At 46.5% G+C, this 14,404-nt stretch overlaps 1 protein-coding gene and 1 non-coding gene across 2 annotated transcripts; both read right to left on the bottom strand.

Moving 5' to 3' along the window:
* Positions 1-5,390: 5,390 nt before the first annotated feature.
* Positions 5,391-13,480, bottom strand: LOC142768989 (uncharacterized). The gene is made up of 3 exons (XM_075871691.1): positions 13,377-13,480; positions 6,244-7,183; positions 5,391-5,476 (listed from the first exon to the last, which is right to left on the bottom strand). Exons 2-3 carry the CDS (start codon positions 6,491-6,493, stop codon positions 5,421-5,423), a joined length of 306 nt encoding a protein of 101 aa, XP_075727806.1. The 5' UTR covers positions 6,494-7,183; positions 13,377-13,480; the 3' UTR covers positions 5,391-5,420.
* A 594-nt stretch (positions 13,481-14,074) lies between these two features.
* On the bottom strand, positions 14,075-14,147 carry TRNAT-UGU (transfer RNA threonine (anticodon UGU)). The gene has a single exon. It is a non-coding gene; the product is annotated as a tRNA-Thr (tRNA).
* Between the last annotated feature and the right edge of the window lie 257 nt (positions 14,148-14,404).

Raw genomic sequence — 14,404 nt, 5'->3', positions numbered from 1 at the left:
ACCGCGACGGATAGCACACACAAAACTTTGCGTTAACTATTGCAAAACTCTTTATTGAAAGAAAGATAAAAAGTTCAAAAGAAAAAAGCACGCGCGAGAGAGAGAGAGAAAGAGAGAGAAGTAAAGAGTGGGGGGCGTGACTAAATTATCACTATAGTCACGTCACTTATTACCGGGAGGCCCACGTCACTTGAACGAGGCACGCAGGTACATGGTTTTAGAAGGGCAGGTTAGGAGGGCAGCTCTGCGGTTGGCTCCATTCTTGCAACTATATATAGGCAAAAGCTGCACGCACTTTATTTCTTCATGTGCTTCTGTCCCGTATTCTTGCACATGGGAAACGCTCATTGGTCGCTCAGAACCAACGACGCCGACACAGAAATTAATGCGAAACGAGTTCTTTAAAGACGTCTTTACACTGCGCGAACAAGACAGTATATACGTTAGAAACACAGAGCACACACACATGAAGCGCAGGGAGTCACATGTCCACGTGTTGTATGCGTTTCTAACTCGTCTCCTTCACGCAGTTTAAACGTGCCTTGAAATTCAATGAACTAGCCCAACATGTACTTCAGCTCACAGCTTATTGACGCTATCGTATTAAGAACTACGTGGGGTAGGGGGGTTCGAGTGAAGACCCAACGAGCATGACAGTCATTTTCGGGTGAGCGGTAAGGACAACGCCGTTCAGTGGAGCTCACCTTAACGCAGTGGATGATCGAAAATTCATCCTAACAGGAGCAAGAAACAAACCGCTTTCCGTATCGATATCGACCGCTTACACCCGCTAGGTTACGGCTTTTCCTACAAAGGATACAGTAACTGGCATGTTAAGGGCTCCCCCTGAGGGCTCCTCTTGAGGGTGGAAGGGAGTGGGGGTGATGCTTTGACGCGCTATTCCTACCCTATTATGTCGATGTATAGAGCTACTGCCCCTCCTCCACCCTCTTAGGTGAATACAGGAAAAATGGGCCACCCTGTGTACATGCACTGTGTGTATACTCATTGCAATCTGCCGCAAATACCGTTATAGAACATAGCAAAGTTTATAAACGGTACTATAACTGCTTAGCAAGCTTTAGGGCGCTTTAACGACACTCAATGTAGATTAGACAGCAAAATAAGCTACCGAATATTCAAGTTGGAGGTTGAGTTGATCGGATCAAATAATGCGTAGCACCCGTTGTCTATAAGAGTGACAGGACTAGCAGCAATAAAAGGGAGTCACAGTCTGAATGCAGGAACAGCGCAATCTAGAAGTAGTTACTTCGTAACTACGGAAACGAAAAAAAAAGGACAGAAAAGAGCGCTGTTTTTTTTTTTTTGTCTTTCAACAAAGATTTGATATCGGAGTGGTGTACATATATAGGCGAAAAATGAGAAAATTGGGCATGCGTAGAAGGCTGCAGGAACAACCACTGCGATACAATGTCAGAAAAACTCTAGTCTCTTGTTGAATGGGCTGAAAACAAATACACATACACACACACACACACACACACACACACATATATATATATATATATATATATATATATATATATATATATATATATATATATATATATATATATATATATATATATATATATATATATATATATATATATATATATAGCTTAAAAAAAAGATCGAGATACGCAATCTCTTTCTACAACAACGCAACCGATGGGCAACTTACACATTTACCGTCAAACTTGTTTATTTGATAAGCTTCAATTAACTCACGCGTGGCCTGCGAGTTGTGCTTGCTTAATACCTCGCAACGCTCAAAAACTGGCCCACCGCCGCAGTCCCGGCAGTGGATTCCGAGGTGTCCTTGAACTACGTTGTGTACATTTTTATTGTGCTTTCTTAAACGGTCATTAACGCACCTTCCGGTTTGCCCTATGTATACCATTCCGCACGAAAGCGGAATGAGATATACGACACTAATAACACGAGGTACAAAGCGCGTTCTGTGTTTCACAGTGCATCTTCCTCTAATAGCAGGCGGATTATTCACCAGCTTACAAAGCTTTGCAAGCTTTTCTGGGGCGGAAGAAACAACAGTGACACCAGCGCGTTTACCGATTTTTTTCAGCCGATGCGACACGTTATGCATATAAGGAACTGCAACACACTTCATGGGAACAGACGCGCTTTGAGGCTGAGCTCGCCCTCCTTGATTTTTATTTTGCTTCAAAAATTTTTCCGCAACAGCAGAAATCAGGGCTCTCGAGTAACCAGTGCTTAAGAGGCGCTCTACCTGTGCTTTGAAACTGCATTGCATCGAGTGCGGGCATGACCTCTCGAGAGCGTTTACCAGGCAACCTTTAATGATACCCCTTTTCACCAATTTTGAATGAGCTGAGTGGAAAGGTAAAAGGGGTTTACCACTTCTCGGTGAAAACAGCCAGCACAAATGATTACTTCTAAGACAGAGTGTTAAATCTAAGAACCTAATTGAATTTCCAGACGGTAACTCCTGAGTAAGTTCAAGAGGATACAAGTGCTTCCTAAACAAATCTAGAAGACTAAGGACAACAACTTCAAAAACAGTATCCAAACAATCAATAAATTCAATGAAATACTCAACAAACCTACAGACCTTCACAACGAGAGACAAGTCGACATCTTTTTGAATGTGGCGATTCTTATGTGCGAGAAAGATGTCACTCAGGACTGGTGCCAAACAGGAACCTATGCAAACGCCGCTTTTTTTTAATTAAATGTTGCTCATTCCAAGACGCAACCGTTGACTTTAAATGAAATGAAAGCAATTCCAGAAAACCATGAACTGAGCTCTTTTCTGTCCTCCTTTTTTTTCGCTTCCGTAATTACGAAGTAACTACGTCTAGGTTGCACTGTTCCTGCATTCAGTTATGTCCTACTAACTTGCCCAAGCTTCCACGAGTCACAGTCAATTGAAGACCATGAAAACATTCACGCCGGCATACACAATGAAATATATTGAATTAGTTCCGTGAATAATGTCAATGGTTTTCTAGATATCTTGGCCTTGTGATAATTATATATCTCTGCAATCAGAAAGCTGGATAAATTGACAAGAATGTGCCAACATAATTGACATGGTGCCTATATCTAATGGAACCGTCGGACTAGGTTAGGTTAGGCTAGGTAACAGAAAAATGCACGAAATGAAAGCGTTTCCTGAAAAAAAAACCAGCCGACGCATTTGCGTGCAAGAACAATCAGAAAACAAAGCAACGATATCAAAGAACATGTTTGGTTCGTTTGTGCGAACTCGCATAGCGAGTCGAACCCTACGTATAATACGTCCGAGGCCCTAGTTAAAAGTCCTGTTCTTCTTTTACACATTGCCACCCAGCAAATAACCCTGTTACATTACGTATACAAACTGAATTGTGCTTGAATCTCAATATAAGATCACCAAGATTTTTGGGTGTCTTTATGTCCCAAAATAATAGTCAGGTGCCTTTTCTCGCGCGTTTACATACGCTGGGTGCCCGTTGCTTCCGGGTCACATACAGCGTAAGCAGTATCAATCAGTGCTTAATTTTCCGGCAACGAAACCCAAACAAGCCAAATCATTATTACTAACTGAATGGAGGAGGAGAAGTCATTTTCTAAAGGGAGTATTTCGAGTGCTGGAATGAAAGAGAACAAGAGGTTGTTGAAATAAAACATTCCGAGGTGCTGGTTTATGCTATAGTTGGTATATATGCAATTGAACTGTTAAGTAGCGCACACACACACACGCGCTAAATCAATGAAATCAAGTTTTTTGATTTGACGGTTATTTTATACAGATGAGGTTTGCTGGATGTACGACCCTAGGGGCTTCAAGCCTCTCCCACCGGAGTGATCCGCGCACACAAAATGAGTCAAATGGCTATCGACAATGGCTATCGTTGAATCATGTCTCGTAAGCGCGTTGAGGAAATCTCGCCCGCATCTTATTTTCGCACGCAAATAAAGAGGCTTGAGGTTGCTGTAAATCGACAAGAAAAAATTACAATGGTGAAAAAAGTCCTGCATCGCAAGATAAAGTAAGGGGTATTCGTACGCCAGAGCCCAGATGAACTACAGTGGAAACTACGCAAAGTCCAAACAAAACGGTTGCCACATTTCTTTTAAATACCAAGCTTCCAAAAATTTGAAGATAGTGGAGCAAAACGCAAATGTCAAGGTCATCATGTGTGCACCCAAGAAATTATCAAGCCTTTGGAAAATGGCTTTCCCAATGGCTTAGGAAAAGCGAACGTGTTCTATGAAGCATCGTGTGCGCTTTAAAGCATGTAAAGACTCAGATGCTCTTTCGGTTCCTTCAACATGTGGCTGTAGATATGTGGGACAAAACGGGTGCTGCTTAAAATTACCACCTCGGGGAGCACGCATACAATGTCAGGCGACGTCTGCAAGGTCAAGCGGTGATGCTGTGGTTGTACACCAGAATTTGAAAAATGTGCAGTATTTCTCGCTCATGCCGACCAAAGAACGCGAGAAACATTATAGGTAGTAGAGATGGCCAAGGATGATAGCTATTGTATCAGCCTGCCTTCCACAGCACTGTCAAAAAAATTATTCTTTATTTAGGTGTACGACCTCACAGTGCCTCGTGATTTCATAACTTTGATTTTTATGTTTATCAACGTAACTGTTGTTGAGCTGAGGTTAATCATTTTAAGGTGTCAAGGTTTTTGTAGCTGTGAAACAGTGCACGCGCGCGGTTACCAGTACGGTTCATGTGTTTCTTAACAAGAGTTCATCTGGAACTTTAGCGCTCGTGTGCCGCATTCTCTTGTCTATCGTCCCTGAAGTTTGCGCTACTTAACTGCTCAGCGGTTGTTGAAACAATTAGGAAAGGGTTCCCGGCAGTACAAACGCTGCGATTCAACGAAAGAGAACATGATACGGTTCCAGATTTGAGCCTTTGACGTCAATAAGGGAATGATCAAACGTTCATGTGGCTGACCAATGTTACTTGAAACTGCCGCCTCACCTGAGGCATCCTCAATCGCTCGAGGACGCTACCCCGGCGGCTCGCAATCGGGGGACGAAGACCTCGCTACACGCGGTCGTACGACGCAATTTTGGCGGCCGCAGGCGCATCACGTCGCTATCGTCGCGGTCCGGCAGCACCTGGAACTGTCGTCTCAGCGCTCGCCGCGTGGAAGCGTCACCTGGCCCGCCTCGCCACAGAATGACGACGACGCCGACGACGACAACGACGACAACGACGACGATCGCGAAGGACCGGCTCGAAGATGGAGTCGAGCTCGTGAACAGTCGAAGTGAGCGGTAAAGGAGTTGTCGTTTAGCCCCTGGCAGCGCCCGAACACGAGAGGCTGGACGGGCTCTCGGAGCAGCGAGGCGTCCTCCACGCACTCGGCTCTCCGTGGCGACCTCGGAGTCCTTACACCAGACCAGATCCACCACACGGCCGGATGAAATCAGCGTGCCGACACGGCGCCACCTTCGAGTCGCCGGAGGCGGTCTGTCGTCACGCCTGTAATTGTACGACTAATGCCATTAACTGGTACGAGCAAAGAGTAGCTGCATGTGGCTCAGGCAGCGCTGAAAGGTGAAGACGTAGAACCACAAAGCACGGGGTGAGCCCTGCTTTTTGGTACTGCGTCTTCAGTCTTTCCCAACATTTCATTCTTGCAAACCCAACATTCCATTCTTCTTTAGGGTTGCTTTTGAAAGGAAGGGCGTAGAAGGGGTGTTATACTATTCCTGATGCACGGCTAAGTGGACGACCATTGCGCAAGGAAATTGTAAAGGTAACGGGTGATCCCGAAGCCGAGGAATGAAGAACTTACAGAAGAAATAAACCCGGATTGCTTTAGGCAAAAGTTATTATTTCTCGGCTTGATTCCTGTGAATTTGCCACTGGCGAGACGGGGGCTCTATCCTACCCTTAAGACAACGCGCGCTGGAAGCGAGAGGGTGGCATCAGAGCTTTGGCAAGCTGAGGCAAGTGGAATCACATGACGCGAAATTTTTTTTTCTTGATACCTTGATGTTGACAGCTGAGCGAACACTGCGGCCATCTTGCGAAGGCTGTGTAGCTATAGTTGTGTAATACCCGTTAAGTTTGTGTAATACCCATGTATAGTTACATTTTGGCTCACGCGATAGTGAAAACGACGTAGTCAAAACTACTCAGAACATCCCACACTATAGCATGTCTAATGAACGTATCTTCATTTGATTTATGTCCCGGATGTAAAGTAGTGTCATACTCTTTACCTAATGAAATTATGAACTTACCGTTGGCTTCGTGGTGTAAGTCGGCCCTCTCGTCGTGGTTCTTTGCGACGTCGCATGGGCGGACGCGCAACGCGCGGTCGCGGATGGTGCAGGGCAATGAATGCCGAGAAGTCTGGAAGCCATGGTGGTGGTTGGAGACCGAACAAGGGGCCCGGACCGCATGGTTCACGTTGCGGATCCTTTGTGCGAACCGTAATCCGGCAGAACTTTGCGGTGTTGGAGTCGAGAACTTCGCACGCCACATTAACATGGTTCTCAGAAGAGTGGCCACAATTTACCGGCGTCACTAAAGTTCCTTGCTTACCATGCGGGACCTTTGAAATATTGGGGTCGCCAACAGCGGCGATGTAGTCGCAACTGAGTTGGAGGTGGACCTTCGCAATCTTGGACGACTGGCAAAGCTTTCGACCATTCTTTTCACATCGCCAACGTTCCTGACAGGTAGGGGTTGTCAGAAGTACATCGATGACGCCAGTAACCACTTCACCACGTGTGAGGCAGTCTTGTGTTGCCACGCGTCCGCAAGCGTCGGCTGGCCGCTTGATTGTTCTTGCCTCAGTGCTGGACGTAGCACTGAAGCTACGCTTGCCTTGTGACGACCTCCGCCTAAAACCCCAGTAAATGGTGGTGTTGATGTGGTCACAGGTGGTGTCAGAGTCAGCTCGGACATTTGCAGTAGCAAGGCGGCCTCGCTCGCTTTTTCTAGCCGGCCATTCAATGTTGAGATCGCATTCGAAAGCTCCATCTTCCATCGCACGCCTTTGGTATCCAAAGATGACTGGTGGAGACGCTGGAGGGACTGCAAACGACGACGATGAAGATTTTGGTACCATTGCTGATCGACTAAAATATGTCCAGCTGCTTCGCTGTTCGAAGAACGGGACTATATACTCTGCATCGTTGATGCCCAGACCACGCTTTCAGTGTTTACGATGGCAGCCTGCGAACGAGTTAAGATTGTGCATCTTATTAAAAGGAGGGGTGCGGGGGGGGGGTGGAGTACAAAGGCAGAACTGAAAAGGTTGACGTTGAGCTCAGCTAAGAAATGCGCACATATTTAACAGAAACACAGTTATCAAGTTAATGCTATACTGTGAGTCTATTTTCATCTGGGAGAAATGACTGCCGCTTCTTGAGATCTTTAATATGCTGATTACGTTAATAGAGATGATACGAGAGATATACAGTACACATGGACACGCGCACGGGGTGCAGGGGGGGGGGGGCTGCGTATAGTCACCAAAGAGGGGTGCACAAAGTCAGGCCCTCGTAGACATGGACATGAGGGGGGGGGGGAGGGGTGGTAGAGGCCAAACCCATTACCCAGCTTGTAGTGGGAGCTGTGCTGCGATGAACCTTTTGTGCTCCCCCCCCCCACCCCTCCTTGAAGAGGAAACCCTGGCACGGCTATGACAGCGCATACAGGCGTTAAGGTTTTCTAAAGACTTTCGCATTAATACTTTATTGTGGCAACGTTATACGAAAGTGCGACCCACTGCCGCTCTAGTGAATGGTCACACACTGATGAACCGTTTTAGTCAAATCTTATTTGCTTACCGAATTGCTAAGTATTCAACGCATAAAAATGGGACGCGATTGATTCTTTTGGGAGAAAATTAATGAATGACGGTTAAGGTGAAAAAAAAATGACATTTGAAGTGTTTGCTTTTTTTTTTCTTGCGGGGACGATTTATCTCGCATAGCGACAAATGGGATGAAAAAAAAAAAAACGTATGTCAATGAGTTCAAGAGGTTGCTTCGAAAGTGATACAACCATAGTCAGGCACAACTGGAACTCTTAGAAGTACGCGGCGCTTTCTGCTCAAAGGCGGATGCACCCAAGTGAGAACCAATGAGCGCGCACTACAAAATGACGTCATGAACAGGACAGCCGGTGCCTCCACTTTACGTGAACATTGCCGAGCGCATGAGCGGGACTATTGCTTAAGTCGCGCAGGTGATCGGCTGTCATGTTTTCATCATCTGAGTGAGGCTTCTCTGGAATTCTCAAGTTGTATCGAACTATAGTACATCAGAATTCTATTTAATGCGAAGCATTTCTTAGTGAACTTCGGCGACTTTGAGCGTATCTATCTATCTAGCCGCTTACGACTTTTAGCTCTCCTGGCTGTTTCAATTATGGTATCGATACCAAAGTTGGTATGGCATAACATGACTATATGAAGAACACATTTGATTTGGCATACCATGAAAATCATGATATGCATGTCACGAAAGTCACGATTTATATTTCATGATCTTGCAGCCCTCGCGGTGGTTTCGTTGACATGACATGTAGCAAAACTGGTACGGTATGACATGACTGCATGGCGAACGCAAGCGACAGACCCTAACGTAGAAATCATGACATGCATGTCACGTAGGTCATGAATCAATACTACACGCCACGCTCATGGAGCGCTTGCGGTGGTTTCGCTGGATTCACATACACAAAATATGGTATTACGGGGCGTGAATGCATGACTAAGGTATATGACTGGTGCACACATTATAGTCATGAGATGCGTGTCATGTTAGAATATGACTACATGCCACACTCATGAAGCGTTCATGGTCGTTTCGCTAGCTTCACTTATACCAAATTAGGTATCACGAGACGTGAATGGATTACGAAGGTATGTGACTTGTGCAAACATGATAATCATGAAGTGCGTGTCGTGTAAAAGACTACATGCTACGCTGATGATGCGCTCATGGCCGTTTCGCTAGCTTCACATATTTGATTGATTTGTGGGGTGTAACGTCCCAAAACCACCATATGATTATGAGAGACGCCGTAGTGGAGGGCTCCGGAAATTTTGACCACCTGGGGTTCTTTAACGTGCACCCAAATCTGAGCACACGGGCCTACGACATTTCCGCCTCCATCGGAAATGCAGCCGCCGCAGCCGGGATTTGAACCCGCGACCTGCGGGTCAGCAGCCGAGTACCTTAGCCACTGGACCACTGCGGCGGGGCAAGCTTCACATATACCAAGTTTGGTATTGCGCGACGTGAATGGATGACGAAAGAATGTAACTGGTTCGAACATGATAATCATGAGATGCGTGTCATGTAAGAAAATGACTACATGCCTCACTCAAGGCACCATTACACTTCGACGGGACCAGGTGCGCGCCGGCGTTCGTTTCGTAGCGTCACGACGGCGATGCCATGCCAGGCGCCGATCTGCTAATATACTCACAGGCGTGCGTCGCGCTGCGTTGCTTAGACGCATGCGCGTCTGAGCGCGGCGGCTGTTTCTCCGTCACGAAGAGAGGCAGACGCAGTGCTGCCTGGGTAACGTCATCGGGGCGAACGGCAGCATGTCGTAATTCGCGCCGGTTGCCATCAGGCTGCACCGACGAACGCTGGTCGTGCCTGGCGTCATACTGTAGAGTGCTCGCGTTTCGCTAACGTAGCGTCGCTGTGCCCCGCGTGCGTGCGTGTCAACGCTCTACTGCAGCATATTGGGCTCCTCATAATGCGCTCGCAGCCGTTTCGCTAGCTTCACATACACCGAATTTTGTATTACGTGACTTCAATGAATGACGAAACATATATAACTGGTTCAAACTGGTCCACACAAAGAGTGAATATGGGAAGAAAGTGCTTCGTTAGTGGTGGCCGGTTAAGTTGCCCTACGTGCCAAGAAGATGTAACGTTATACAATGTTCCTTCTGATCCCGAACTCCTCATAGCATGCACTCAAGTCCAAACGATGCAGCCTGCGACACAATTCCCAGACCAGTTGATTCGCCGTGAATGTGAATGAATAATTTTCGCTGCACGACCATTTCTTTTATGTTTATGCAACACAATAATGCGTGCAATAAATAGTGTTTTTTTCTGATACAGGTGTAGTGAGCTTCTTTTTTTTACTGTAATACGTTGCGCATTCACCGATTTTTGTGAGCAAGTTTCCAGTGGCATTTCTTTAAAGAGATCCGCTGATTATTCAATGCGAAAAAAAAAACACTGCAATCCTCTTTTCGTGCACGTTAAGAAGGGATGGTGAAATCAGCGAGAAGATATGCGCAGGGTCCCCCGTAAACTTGTCGCCCAGCGGGTAATCACACGGTCATCAACTTTCCGCCGAATAGTTATCATTAGAGCCGCGAAAATATAGAATTTGGTGCAACACCGGACGGCATTTATGTAATGCACGCCAACAAATTGGTCAAGGTATCTAAGTGGTTGGTTCTCTTTTTACGAACAGTCACGTGGTCTTTTTCAAGTTCTGCTTTGCTCGTAATCAAACGCATGTGCGTCCCCACACGCCTTTCCGGCGCTTCGCAGATCCAGCTTGCCGATATGAGGGCCCACCTACGATCAGTGAGTGCACGAAAACTAGCGCATGTAAATAAATAAGCGCTTGGTGCAAAATTTTGTAAATCATGTCAGTTATGTGCGTATCTGTTACCACCAACAGTATCAAGTTCACAGGACGTGCGAGAACTACTTCAAATATCGGCATGCGTTCAATAGAAACGTATATGTAGATCGCGCTCTCCATGGCACTCAAGTCCCCGTCATGCTTACAGACAACAGTAATCAGTTTTCACTCTTTGTCGCGAACAACGCTCAAGTGGCATTTATTTCAAATTTCCCGCGAAGGACCAGTTGTTATAGCAACGCCTCTTTCTGTCGTTGGGTCTACTCACCGATGGGCACGCTGCCGGCAGCGGTTCGACAGACGCGCGTTGCTGTTACTTTATCTGGTCGATCACGTCTCGCGAGTGTCCCCACCTAAAGTGTTTGTATTTTACACCGCGCCCAAGGCCCAAAACCTTTTGGTTAAGCACTATACCAAAGCTATGGGGTGTAAGAAAGCCACACAGTTTCGCGGCAAAACATAGTCCCAGATATATTAAGTGCCTTAAAATTGACCGGGTTGACTAAAATTGGCGTTTGTTTGGTGTTCGTTACACCACATCTTTATGTGGTACGTTTATTGTTCGCATTTAGTTAGTACGCATAAAATTAATTTTGCCTCTTACCCCCAAGAACAGCGTTTGCAAATAAACATGGCGGCAGCCTTGCAGAAGCGACCGCCCGCTTCCATCCGACCTTGCTCTTGCTACATGCCCACTGCGCTGACAGCAACAAATGAATGGTGAAATCCCCTATCGATTTGTTTCATCTTACTCTGAGGATAAAACATCAGGTACGTGCTGTCGTTATTAGCGAGATATGCTGCTTGCTTAGCCGCACGTGCTAAGACTAACGCGCCGAGGCAGGTCTTGGGCTGCGTCGCCAGAACACGGTGTAAGATACAAACACGTATTTGTATCTTACACCGCGCGCCAGACCAAGAACACTGCATCTTCAAGCATCGGACATGGAACACGGCACAGCGTTTCGTCCGCGTCGGATCCTCCTTCAATGGAACCAAAAAAGAGAGAAAAAAAGCATTGCAGCAGTAGACGCGAAGGAACCCGTCGACAGAGAGGCAGTTATATGAGAGCCACGATAAGCGTCGGATAGAAACGTGCACAAAGTGAAGTTATCCACCGGCATGAGCGCCTACTGATCTTCAGCATGCAGAGCAACAAATCGACGCTTTAAGTTTTTGGCGTGACTGTTTGTTTCACAGTTTTACTGTATTTTTAGTTATTAAACCAGCCTTATCTGCACTCACTGTGTATCGACAATTCGGTGAGCAGATGCCGTTAAGACGGTGAACAGACGACATGGTGCGAACGTGTTCATGTGGAAAGGCTAATCGCCCTTTCTATTGGCTTAGGGGTCCTGTAGCCTTCACAGTGCTGAAGGGTGGGGCACCAAGGCGTCTTGGATCGCCGGTGAAACGAAGCAGATGCAGCGCGAGCCATGGTGCCATATGGCCCGCGTCTCGCGTAATTTCAAATCTGGTTATGGTTGGCACGCCGTGCGTTTGACCCAATGCAGCCTGCGTTTGACCCAGTTCTCAAACTTTTCTCATTCTGCGAACGCAAGAGCAACCTGTGCAACGAAGCTTGTGGGCCCAGTGTCTTGGGCTTCCGATTCTTAAACTCTCTAAAAGAGATATTGATGATTGAGCAGCCACGATGGTGGGTTCCTAAGCTGCGTTGTGCAAGCTGCTGTTACATTCGAAGGAGCAGAACAATTATAGCACAGTTTGATAATTGGGTCAAACCAGGGAGCCAGGCGTTTGACCAGGTGTCCATGGATCGAACACATGAAGCTCCCCAAGTGGCGAAATTAAACGAAGTGAAGGGTCCGAGCGCGTTACGTTAAGAGCACAACTGGCGAGGCGCACAGGGCAGCGTCTCTCCTCCCTTGCGTCGTAACGAGCGAGAACATGTTTAGAAAACTCCAATAAGCAATTAAAAACGTTAGGCGACGGAAAGGCGAGGTAGTTTCCCGATGGTAATTCTAGCCGTTTTGAAGTTCGACGTTTACCTAAATCCACGCAAGTGACCATTTTCCAGACTGACCCATAACAATGCGGAAATTATAATTCGCGGTGTTCTTTAATGTGCAAATAAATAGGAGCACACGGGTCTCCAACATTTCTTGTGCGTCAAAATGCAGCTTCCAAAGCCGGAATTCTACCACACGATCTTTGGGAGAACAGTCGAGCATCCCAACCACTCTAGGCCGCTGTATGAAGAAAAACGTACACTCGACGCGAACAGCATACTTCTTACTCGACTCGGCCGGCATATTTCAATTCTAGTTACAGCCTGGGAGTCTTTCTCGTACACATCTTTGTCTTCGATAGGCCACACCTGAAGTCCGTGCATTTCACTCAGGCCCAAGCTCTGTTCCAACCCATGTTAGTAATGTTAACCATGCCACATCAACCTGCGTAGGCATGTATGCATCGAAGTATACGCTTTACCTATGATATGTGGGGTTTAGCGTCCCAAAACCACCATATGATTATGAGAGACTCCGTAGTGGAGGGCTCCGGAAATTTCGACCACCTGGGCCTCTTTAACATGCACCAAAATCTGAGCACACGGGCCCACAACAATTCCGCCTCCATCGAAAATTCAGCCGCCGCAGCCGGGATTTGAGCCCGCGACCTGCGAGTCAGCAGCCGAGTACCTTAGCCACTATACCACCGTGGCGGGGCTATACGCTTTAACTAAACGCTATATCCCGTCATCCAAGACTGCACCAACCTTGAAAGACGTGTGGAATGATGTCGTGATGTCGAACAGCGAGATGACGTGTCACTCCGAGCCTCCACACCTAGCTGCAAGGAGAGACTCCTTGGTGGGAGCTGGTGAAGGGAGCCGCCTACTCCTTGAGGTTGCTTTCAGGAGGCTCAGGGTACGACTGCGAACGAAATGAGAGGACAAAGACGTCACAAAGCTTAGCAGACCAAAGCTGCCTGGAGAAGCAGCAGGAGCTGTGAGAACGGTTCACTGCGCGTGGTGGTTGGTCGCACTGTCTCGCGAGTCTCGCATCGTCACGGTGGCCCACGAGATCAATTGGCGAAAGGTTCATGATGATGATAGTCTAAAAGCTGTTGCCTGTGCTCGCTTCGGACATGAGTTTGAATGGCGCAGCGCATGTATACGGTCATCGCCAAAAATTCAGAGACCAGGAGGCTAAACGAAGAATATATATATATATATATATATATATATATATATATATATATATATAAGGGAAAGAAGTGTATATGTAAGGACTCGTCCTTCCGTGTTTTGACACAATAATAATAATAATGAGGAGGAATAAATGAGGAAGGACAGGGAGGTTAGTCAATATTAATGAGATCTAACAGACAGTAGTGCCAAAGAATGAATAGAGGAAGTTATTAGAACCAAAGAAATGTAAATAAGAAGAAAGAAAAGTGGGTGAAAAAATAACCAGCAGTGAGCAGGAATCGAACCTACGACCCTCGAAGAACACGTTCGATGCTCTAACCACTGAGCTATCACAGCTGCCTTCCTTCCAACCACGTTTTTAGGATTTATATGTGAATTTAGAAGTAGGAGTGTCAGTCAGCGCCATCTATAAGCCAAGCGACGAGTGTGAAACACTCTTTTATGCGCATGTTTTGCGCCACGTAGCACGTGAACTTATTACGAGCGGGCACTCGTAATAAGCTCGTAATAATGTATAGGGGAAGTTATTAGAACAAATGGAATGTAAATAAGAAGAAAGAAAAGTGGGTGAAAAAATAACCAGCCGTGAGCAT

Source organism: Rhipicephalus microplus, chromosome 1, assembly GCF_043290135.1.
Source record: "Rhipicephalus microplus isolate Deutch F79 chromosome 1, USDA_Rmic, whole genome shotgun sequence".
In the NCBI taxonomy this organism is placed as follows: domain Eukaryota; kingdom Metazoa; phylum Arthropoda; class Arachnida; order Ixodida; family Ixodidae; genus Rhipicephalus; species Rhipicephalus microplus.
Note: the sequence above shows the minus strand (reverse complement) of the source record. Positions and strands in the feature narration are given on the sequence as shown.